The sequence below is a fragment of the Pungitius pungitius genome, chromosome 6 (assembly GCF_949316345.1).
Source record: "Pungitius pungitius chromosome 6, fPunPun2.1, whole genome shotgun sequence".
Classification (NCBI taxonomy): Eukaryota; Metazoa; Chordata; class Actinopteri; order Perciformes; family Gasterosteidae; genus Pungitius; species Pungitius pungitius.
The window spans coordinates 5,860,680-5,871,681 of NC_084905.1; the positions used below are offsets into that span (position 1 = coordinate 5,860,680).

At 41.0% G+C, this 11,002-nt stretch overlaps 1 protein-coding gene across 1 annotated transcript; it reads right to left on the minus strand.

Annotated features, from left to right (window-relative positions):
- Positions 1 to 201: 201 nt before the first annotated feature.
- On the minus strand, positions 202 to 4,688 carry si:dkey-12e7.4 (uncharacterized protein LOC558132 homolog). Its single transcript, XM_037450748.2, has 6 exons — positions 4,337 to 4,688; positions 3,508 to 3,559; positions 2,870 to 3,057; positions 2,213 to 2,374; positions 1,771 to 1,881; positions 202 to 473 (listed from the first exon to the last, which is right to left on the minus strand). Exons 1-6 carry the CDS (start codon positions 4,487 to 4,489, stop codon positions 360 to 362), a joined length of 780 nt encoding a protein of 259 aa, XP_037306645.2. The 5' UTR covers positions 4,490 to 4,688; the 3' UTR covers positions 202 to 359.
- Positions 4,689 to 11,002: the final 6,314 nt, after the last annotated feature.

Genomic DNA, 11,002 nt, shown 5'->3' on the forward strand with positions numbered 1-11,002 from the left:
TCTTTACCAAAAACAATACGCTGAGTCACCCTGATGGGACACCAAAGGATCCTTATGCGTGGAGCCCAAACTTTGGTGCTCAAACATTTTGACTAAACTTCCACGTCGGACATCATCTACTTAGATTGTGAAAGAAGGAATGTGGTTGAGGACTAAATAAACAAGGGTAAACGTGTTTGTTTTGACCTCTTTTACTAGAAGACACACTCATAGAAATGTAGGGCCAAACTTGTCAAACAGCATCTCTGTACAGTATGGACCCTCAAAAAAAAAAACGTTGCTTGTTTTGTTAGTTGAAGATGAACACAATAAAAATATCTAGCCATTAGGATCTGTTGAACGGGCTTATGAATAAGGAATCACCAAGGCAAAATCTCTCCGCTGAAGTTCAGAAACGACCCGTGATCCTTCTCAGTCAATCCTCCAATCACAGACAGGAGGGAAGAGACGCTCTCCTCTGGGCTCAGTGGGGCCTGAAAAGAGACAAGAAACGTTAGTCAAGACACACTTCTTGGAAATGTCAAAACAATGATGATATTACACATACAGCGGGTGAAATAAGTATTGAACACGTTTTTTCACACCATTTTTCTCAGTAAATATATTTCCGAAGGAGCTAATGACATGAAATCTTCACCAGATGTTGGTAACACAATACATACAAATGAGTTCAGAAATAAAGTTATGTGTAATAATGTGAAATGACACAGGGAAAAAGTATTGAACACATGAAGGGAGGTGCAACAAGGTATGGAAAGCAGAGACAACAGCTGAAAACTTTCAGTAATTAAAAAGCAATCCACACCCTTGTCAGTGCAAATTAATATCAGCTGGTTCAGTCCCAACTGATGGCCTACAAAAAGGTCTCATTGCCGAGGTGTCACACAAGACACGTCCCAAAAAGCATGTTGAAGCTTGTTTACAGTTTGCTGCACAACATTTGGAAAAGCCAGTGAAATACTGGGAGAATGTAGTGTGGTCAGATGAGAGCAATGAACTGTTTGGATGCCATAATACACACCATGTTTGGAGGAGAAATGGCACTGCACATCACTCTAAAAACACCATACCTACAGTGAGGTTTGGAGGTGGGAACATCTTGGTGTGGGGCTGCTTTTCAGCCATTGGTACTGGCAAACTTCACATAATTGAAGGAAGGATGAATGGGCAAAATTACAGAGACATTCTTGACAGAAATCTGCTGCCATCTACCAGGATGATGAAGACGAAACGAGGACGGACATTTCAGCAAGACAATGATCCCAAACACACAAGGAAACTCAACTGGTTTCAAAGGAAGAAAATAAAGCTGCTTGAATGGCCGAGCCAATCACCTGACTTAAATCCCATTGAAAATCTATGGAAAAAACTGAAGATCAAGATTCATAGAAGAGGCCCACGGACCCTTCAAGATTTGAAGACTCTTTGTGGAAGAATGGACCAAAATCACACCAGAGCAAAGCATGCTACTAGTTTCTCCAGACAGGAGGCGTCTTGAAGCTGTCATTACCAACAAAGGCTTTTGTATTGAATAAATATCAGTAAGCGTGTATCATTTTCACATTAATATACATAACTTTATTTCTGAACTCCTTTGTATGTATTACTTGGGTTGTTACAAACATCTGGTGAAAATGTCATGTCATTAGCTCCTTTGGAAATATATTTACTGAGAAAAATGGTGACGTGTTTAATACTTATTTGCCCCGCTGTACACAAACACGTCCAACTCAGGTGTTTAGGTGTGTGTGTGCGTGTGCGTACACATACCTCAGGACCCCCCATGTCGGTGCGAACCCAGCCAGGATGTATGACCATACAGAGAATCCCATCAGGCTCCAGGTCACCAGCCATAGAGCGACTCACCATGTTCAGGGCGCTCTGAGGCGATAGACACAAACAATGCAGCCTTGAAACCCTCTACAGTACAGTTTTGGACAACAGCACGATAGTTGATCCCTTTTAGAGAGTGTGGAAAGAGCTGCTGATATCTCACATTGATCTTTAAGAAAGTTGTCCTTAGAATAAGTTCAAACAGAAGAGTGGGACGCTCTTTCACTTACCTGGTGAGGAATTAAATATCCAACCATTTAAAGTAGACCAAGCTACCTGTCTCGGTTTATACAAAAGCAGAGTTGACATGTTGTATGTACGTGAACTTTTGTTCACCAATTGGAATCAAGCAGCTCTGAATGTCGATTGGTAGAAATACCTTGGACGTCCTGTAGGGGTACCATTTGATGTTGTTGGACCGGTCGCCCCAGTTGAGCTCCACAGAACCCAGCAGAGATCCCATGTTGATGACCGCGGCCCTCTGGATACTCATGCCGGCTCCTCCTCTAGATGCAGCTTGTTTCAAAAGAGGCTGGAAGGCCTGAGGGGGCAAAACATTATCCCTAGATTTTATAAATATTGTACAAACATCTCAGAAATTATATGATTGTCAAATCTTAAATTTTTCTCTATATTATCCATTTTTCTCAGACCATATTGCAGGTTTAAAGAGGTTATGACTTACTATTGCAATGATTGAGCTGCACTCAAGATGTTGTCTGTTAGTGGACACATTACATAAACACTTGATTATACATATGTTATAATACCTAGTGATTAAATCTACTGCCTCCTTTTTTAATCAGGATTTTTGTTCCATTCTCTCACATATCTCAACCTTTGCAATGCAGGAAAGATCTATGTTTCCCCTAACATTAGAAATTTGCAGATAATTATATTGATTAAACCGTGCAATCATAATTTCCCAAGTTGCGTTTTTTATTCAAACTAACAAAACCAAGGCTAAATATATAAAATGACAAAGATATCAGTGTTTCCCCTCCCATTATAACAGGGGGGAAATGATGAAGATTACCTTGGTGATCATTAGAGGAGCTACAGCATTGGTATTGAAGTTCTCGATCATCATCTCTGCAGTAACGGTTTGAAAGTCGGCCATCACATTGATTCCTGCATTGTTGATCAGGCAGTTCAGACCCTCGTCTTGTAAGATCTGGCCCACCTCTTCCACAGACTTCTCTATGCTCTCCTGGTTCACTACATCTAGTGCACAGACACAGCAACGCTACAAATCAGTTAAAATAAATGGAAAAAAAGAGAGCGGTGTGTCGTCATCATTTACGTTAAACCTGCAACATTTATAGGGATATTTACACATCTGGACAAATCACACAAGCGTTACCTTTATTGTGACACCCAGATTATACAACTAGATCTTGTGGTTAGAGAGAGGTCAGTATGGAATTTTCATACAGGGGCCTAAAACGTGCAAACAAGTAGTTGTGTTGTTAGATTTTGGTTGGTGTGTGCGTAAGAACTTAGTTTCTTAACAAAGAAACAAAAAGTCATTAATTGAACATGTTCATTTATCAAAAATACAACATGCTTTGTATTTTAAAGTTTGGATTGTGTTTAGGTTATTTTAGAACCCATTTGTAAAAATACATGGCACACATTTGTTTATGAACAACAAAGCTTTTGTCGCTGCCTTACCCAAAGTGATGATGTGGATGTTGGGATGTTTCTCTGCCAGTTCCTGAAGTTTCTGGAGGTCAGAAACATTATGTCATTGTTCATAAATACATATGCTGTAGAGCAGTGGTCCCCAAACTAAGGCCCGCGGGCCGGATACGGCCCGCCTCCACATTTGGCCCGGCTCCCTGAACAATACCAGAGGGGCATTATGATTTTTTTTTCAGTCTGGCCACGCAAATCCTAGACTAGCCCCTGTGAAGTAGAACGGAATAATGGAGAAAAGGTTGATTCAGAATGCAGGGTATTTAACCTGCAGTGGTCAAACCATTATTTGTTTGTTCAATGCTCTCATCTGTCAAGAGGCGGTGGCGGTTATTATTTATTTTAATTTTTTTCTGTAAAGATCCCAGAGAAGATTATTTTGTTATTATTTATTTCATTAAGTGATATTATTTATTTTCCGGACTTTTTTTTCTGTGAAGATCCCGGATGGTTATTATTTGGTTATATGTGGCTTTCCGGAAAACAATAAATGTTTATATTTAGGCACCCACTACAATCGTCACACTTTTTCTGACCCCGGCCTCCTCCAGAGAAGGGAAAGGTTATCTGGCCCTCACAGGAACAAGTTTGGGGACCCCTGCTGTAGAGGGAGGGGGGCTCGGTGTAGTTCAGCCGTATTGCATTAGCTAACTTAGTAAAGTTACGTTACCTGTATGTGCCTCCATCCGAGTCGAATGGGAGTAGAGTAGTGAATCGGATTAATCGATTAAGCGCTGCATGTGGCGTGTTGACAAGGCGGTTAGCTTCACAGCTACTTAGCCAGCTGTAAAGGGAGTTTGCTTACCGGCGCGTTTGCGGGGTTCCTAGTCGTGGCTATTATCTTGCCGGGGCTGAAACCTCCACTCGCAAGGGTGTCGACTATTTGCAGCCCAAGACCTCGGGCGGCCCCCGTTACCAGCACAGAGCCGCAGCTTTTAAAATGCATGAAGGCGCTCATTGCTAACTTCACCTGAAGGTGGACTGAGCAGGTTCCAGGTGTTGCTGCTTGTGACAGGCCTTTTCTGTACTGGTGTTACGGTTCAACAGGCGACCGTGTTAACTGGTCACTTTCTGCCGTAAGCGTCGGTTGTTACTACTGCTGTTGAAAATAGGGGCACGTAGCTGTCATCGTCAATACCGCAGTGTTTAAACTTTTCAATTCCTGTCAAGCCGGTATGTTCATATGGAGGACAAAAAAATGACTTAAGTATGAATAAATAAATAAATAAATGTCGCCACTGCGACAACAACCGACGCTTTCGGTAGAAAGTGGCCGTTTAACACGGTCGCCTGTTAAACTGAAACACCTACCGCTGTCACGGGGTTCCTCCGGTAGGTGGGAGGGTTGCTCCATTTGAACAAACAGACTGAGAGCCGTTCTACCGGGAAGATTCTGCAATAGACATCACGTGACTTCTAGATGGATTTTCCCAGTGGTAAAACATACTGTCCATGCTGAGGACGAGTTTATAAAAGCAAATATCTAATCTTCAAAGACATAACCATAGCTTATTCGCTTAATGAATAAGATGCTTGGAACAATATTGAAGTTGTCATGTTATGTTAAAATAAATTATGCACTTTAATATACCATAATGCGATAGTATTAATAAAACTGTAAAAGCAATATCTGTTATTTTCACATGGTTATAGAATCTGTTGACTTCCATTCTTCATATTTAACAGACTACTTGACTCAATGAAAGGGCACTTTTCTGGAAGTAAATGCCTAATGTAATACATTGTATTTTCCGGATCTATTTGTTGTTCATGCTTAGAGTCTACCATTCATGAATTCAAATGTTGCAAGGGAGAGGTATCCGCTGTTTGCTTCTGCCTTTGCCTGGTTTTCAAATATGGAAGCTGAGCTTGAGGTGTAGAGATGAGGGTGACAGCACAGCTGATGGAGCTTATGCAGTCACAGCACACAGATGGTTTCTCTGGCAGTCCAGATTTTCTTAAAGCTTCTGGTTCTCGCTAGCAGCCAGTATCCCTGGTCTGCTTCAGGTCAGTTAATTTGGATTTTGGCTCCTACATGCCTCCATTTACAGACACATTACTTTGGCACAGAGCGCGCGTTGTAGATGATGGGTTGGTAGTGGCACAATGTGTGGTGCAGCGCTGGAGGGTGTTTAACAGGCTCTGCTGAGCCCTCACAATAGTGTGGTATTGTGTCTACAGAAAAATGTGCAATTGGTTAACGGTTTGGATTAAAAGTTATCTGTCCGTGCAGAGTGAAGTGCAAAATATGATGTTTCCAATCTTTGGCAGTTTTGTTGTTTTGCAGTTTTTCTAACAAAACCACAAAAGCCCATACTCAACAAAAATGCCCTGATTAATACATAGTATAAATTCGCACCAGAGTTAATTTAACACTGGTGTTAAACTTTAAAGAGCTGCCTCAGAGCTTTAACTAACCGACAAGTTGTCTGAATATAGTTAGTGATCTTCAACTCCATTGTTCACAGTGGAAGTGGCAGAGAAGGCGAACCAGCCTGCCCCGCTACCTCGGTATCATTGTCGACTCCATACTTTCATTCTTTTTTACACCATGCCAACCAAATGACCAAGACTGCCTTCTTCTACCTCAGGGACATTGCACGGCTCGAAATTCTCATCCATGTCCTCATAACCTCCAGACTTGACTACGGCAACGACATCCTTTACAGCTCTCCCAACAAAATCCTCAGGGGCGACAAGCCATTTTCAGCTGCTGCACCTCCCCTCTGGAATGCCCTCCTCATGACAATTCGCCAGGCTCCCACTGTATCTTCATTCAAACAAGCCCTCAAAACCCACCTCTTTACACTCACTTTCAAATGCTAACCCCCTACATGACCCATGTACCCATTCTACAGTTTTCTCAAGTTCTATTTTTTTATTATTAATTTTACATATTTAGAGTTTTCTGTCTTCCTTATCTGTACGTTTTCCCTTACTTTGATTTAAATTGTAAAGCATCTTTGGGTACAAAGAAAGGTGCTTCAAAAGTATTATTATTATTTTTTTTTTTGAATGGTGTCTCTCCCTATTTCCAGTGTTTCAGATGAGGTAAGACTCAGACTAGATTGATTTAATAACAGGTACACGAGTAATGGCAATCTTTTTTTATCTAATTCCTAAAAACAGCTGCAATTAAGAAATTTCCCCAAATGGCAAACCCATTTCTTTGAATAATTTCTGCTTTTTGATAAAAAATGGCTTTTTAACGAAACGAATGTTGTCACATGTCATTCAGAACGTTTTTTTTTAAATTGACTGGTTTTTTCAAGACCAGTCAATTTAGCTGCAGTAGGACCTTGCGTTTGTGTGTTAGTGCTACACCCAAAGGGTTCTTTAATAAGCTACCAGTCTGGAGTAAAACTGGAGTCTGTGTGTGTGCCTTCATTAACTTGTTTTTGCTTGTTGATGTGTGCTTTCATTGTGCTGTGATGTGTGTTCGTGTGCACATGCCTGTGTTCAGTGCGTGTGTGTGCGCGTGTACACGCCTGGTTGTGTGGGTTGTGTGTTCATCTTGGTTGTAACATCCATTTTCATTCACTTATTTAATTCACATGAGCTATATTTAAGAAGATCATAAATAAAATACCAGGCTTCCTTTCATCAATGCATTAATCATGGCCGTTATCTTCCTACATTTATATTCTCTGCGCTCCTTTACCCCTGACACAGGGCAGTGCTCCGCCTCCAGTCTTTATCACATTGGCTGATCACAGTGGAATAATTGTGTGAGGTATTATAATATGTTTACATGCACAATGATACCCTTCTGTTATAATAAACCGTGAACACGATTTAAGATTAAATACATTTAATGTGCTGAGGAAAGAATTCTGTGTGTGAGAACAGAAAATAGTGCAAATCAGCAGAAAGGGAAATGACCCTCTACCACGGAACCGCTGAAGCGCCCCCCATTTCAGGAATTCATGTCACATCTGCAGCCATAATGCAGTGTTTTTCTAATCCGCTTCTCCCAAATTAAAGACCCCTATTTAAAAAATCCACAATTTAATTTATTACCATCAAAGCAACCGAGGAAACAAGACTTTTCTACATTTGTCATTCAATCTGCTGGTGACCGGCTGCCACAGCAGCATTGTGGCCAAACACCTGTGAAAATGTGGGTTTTACCTTCAATAATGTAATGCAAAAGAATCCTTTTTTTTCTTAAAGGGACAGCTCATCCCAAAATAATGAATACATAGCCTCCTCTTACCTGTAGTACTGTTCATCAATTAGTTCACCGTTACTGATTATTTTGCCATAACTTAGTTACAAAACCATCTAGATTGATAGATAGTGCTGCAGGTAAGATGAAATATGCATTTAGGAGTTGTGGGGTGAACTGTCCCATTAATAATGCCTTTGCATTTGAGATTGACCTCTTTCGGCAAATAATTAAAAAATAACAAATACCTACCACATCTTGTCATACAGTATTTCCCCAAATGACAAATTTATAGCTAGACAACAGAGTAGATCCTGCAGCTGTTGGAGATCAGTATCATTCAAAATGTAAAATCTACTCCCGGATGGGACCAGAAGGCAGCGCTTAGTAAAACTGCATTCTGGGATGGTAGACGCCTCTTGCCTTCTGCGGTGCATTTTATTAAGACTGTTGATGCTGATCAGATGGCACAGAGGATGGTTTTCTCGCAGATGACTAAAATAATATTGTGAGGAAAGAGAATTATCGAGAATGGCATCGCGGTACCTACCGTTGGCCAATCTCTCTCGACTCCATCTGCAAAATGTTTGATGAGATGTGCCTTCTTTCCGAACGCTATCAGTAGCCCCCTTAATGTGGTGTTGTAAGAAATCATTGGTGCACCAATGCAAATTCATTCCCTAATCCTTTATGTTTGTTCTCAAAGCGCGACAACATCTGACTCACCTTAGTTCGCTGGGCCTTCCAGAATGCATTTAAAGATCTCCCCTTGTCCTACAGATCGATAGTCGAGGAGGTGGGTGGGGAGAAACATGCTGATTTTTGTCTGTTTTCAGGGATTCAGGGAACCCACCTGTGTGTTAAAGGCTTTCTCATTTAGTTGCGGTGTCTGACAAAGCAGGTGAGGGATGTGCACGTGGCCACTGGACGGATTGCGGCTAAACCTCCATGAAATTCAGGATTATTTCAAGAAATACAGGAGAAAAACACAGCATGATTATATAACCACTCATATACCTCTACCTTTTAATAACATTCGATTCAAATTAAACCGGAAGAATACATGAGCGCTGACAGAAATCTTCCTGGGATATAGGATACGGTTTCTTAAGTAAATCAACAATCTCGATCCACTCAATACACTTCGGAGTTTATCTCTTACCGCAGTAGCATTTGCATATGGTGGCTAATTTTAGCCTGTGAACAAACATAGAAACAGCTATATGCTCTTTCTGCTCCTTTCTCTCTCTTTCTGTCTGTATATTGATCTCCTCCACTATGTTTTAGCCCCACGGACAGCGCCTCACCTACACACAAGAAGCAGCGCTTTCCATGTTTCCGCAACACGAGTTAAAGCCTAGTTCATGCTTCTGCGTTTTCTGAGAAACGCAAGGACGCGCAGACGCAAGAGCCGCTCGCGGGCCTTTTTCACCCCCTTCTTGCGTGCTTTTTTTCGAGACTTGCGTCAAAAGCTACGCGAGCTCACGCAGCGCGCAAGGCTGTGATTGGTCTGCTAACTACATCCTTTCCGGAGCCTCACATTTCTAGTTTCATAGCATAATTCCGCCATTATTAAAACAAAGATTTTTTTACGAGAGCATCAGTTTGAAGAGTTTTTGTCGTAAGAAATCCGTAAGTATGACCACTGATACAACCCGTCATTGGCGGACTATAGGGACGGGCGGATGATGTCCTTATAGTGGACGCAGATCTCCGCAAACATCAGTTTGCCGGTCGAGGGATGTACAAAGTTGTGGAGGAAAATACGGGACAAATATGTCCATGAAAAAAATGCATTGAAAAGCAGCAGGGCAAAAAAATCTCTGATAAATAAATGAACAAACCAACGACTTCTACATGTCACTCTCTAGGTCGTCTTCGACATAAAACTTTACTCCACCCAGTGTTCTGGAGGTGAATTGCTTTGCAACACGCGCGAGCCTTTTTGAACCTTGAATGGAAACGAGTCCGTCGACACAAGACGCACACCCAGATGCAGAAGCATGTTCCAGCCTTAAGCCATAGTTGTGTGTTTCTTGGCCTCTTATGTCAGAGCCTGCTGGCTTTCTGTCTTTCTTGACCATTGTGCAACATTTAATGTATTTTTTTAATGGTTCCCCGTTACATGGTGTCTCTTGAAACAATATTAATTGGACTTTTAACATCTAAATTCTTATTGCAACTAGTGTAGACAGTGTGGACGCATTGGAACACTGTACTTTTTGTTTTTTGGAGCAGCTGAATGTCATTTAAACATTTAAATGGCTCTGATTAATTGATGCGGCTTGCTAGCAGAGCAGCTATACACATTGAGATAGAGGCTTGTGCGTTTGCTGTATTATTCAGATGCCTTTAAAAGCATGTCAACTCAATTACAGGGTTTTTATGAGAAATATCAAGTCCTGTCTTACTAGGTCAGGGGTAACATCTCAGCCCAGGATGAACACCTCCCACCTGGATTCACCAGGAAAAAGAGGCTGGCTTTCAGTGGCACCGCTGCAATTTCAGACAAATTATTGTGGTTGTCAGTTACGATTATTGTTACGGTTTTATTTTTTGGTTATTTTAAATTGCATCTTTTATGCAATAGGCTCTGCATTCATGTTTCTATTGACATTAAAGCCTCTGAGACACATCATGTTTGTTTTTCTTTTGGCTGATGTCAGATCAGATTATCTACCTTTAGATTTACTTTGGTCATTTATTATTATTTATTCAAAAATCCTAACTCATTTAGTCCTAAATGTTTTCCCAATCTGGAATTTCCATAGTTACTATACTATTTGAACTTGAGTGCTTCTTCTTATGCACAATTAACATTTTAAGCCTGATGCTCTTAAAATAAATCCACTTCCAAAGTTAACGACAGGAGCTAAATTGTAAATCCATTAGAAACCGCTTGTAAATGTAAGAACTTTGGATCAACTTTTGCTTCAGTTCAGGTCTGCCTCAGCAACTCAAAGAGTGGTGGAATGGAAGTGTTTGGTGATGCTGTCTCATTTCATTGACACAAGGAGAAAACAGAGTGCACACTACTAATTTCTTTAGTCCTTTTCATTATGCAACTCAGAGACAGGCATCATACTGCAAATAAAGCTGTCAGTGGCCCAATATTTCTATTGTCTTCCTAATTCCAGTAGATTTTGTTTAAAGCTTGTGTGAAGCTGCTTAATGACGACATCCAGCAACAACACCCGAGCTGGTGCTTTTAATACAACCACTATAGCTCTAAATTGTACACCATCTTGCTGTTGTTGCGACCGCATCCTTCCTTAATCCTTTTTACGTTTATGCTTGTGAGTT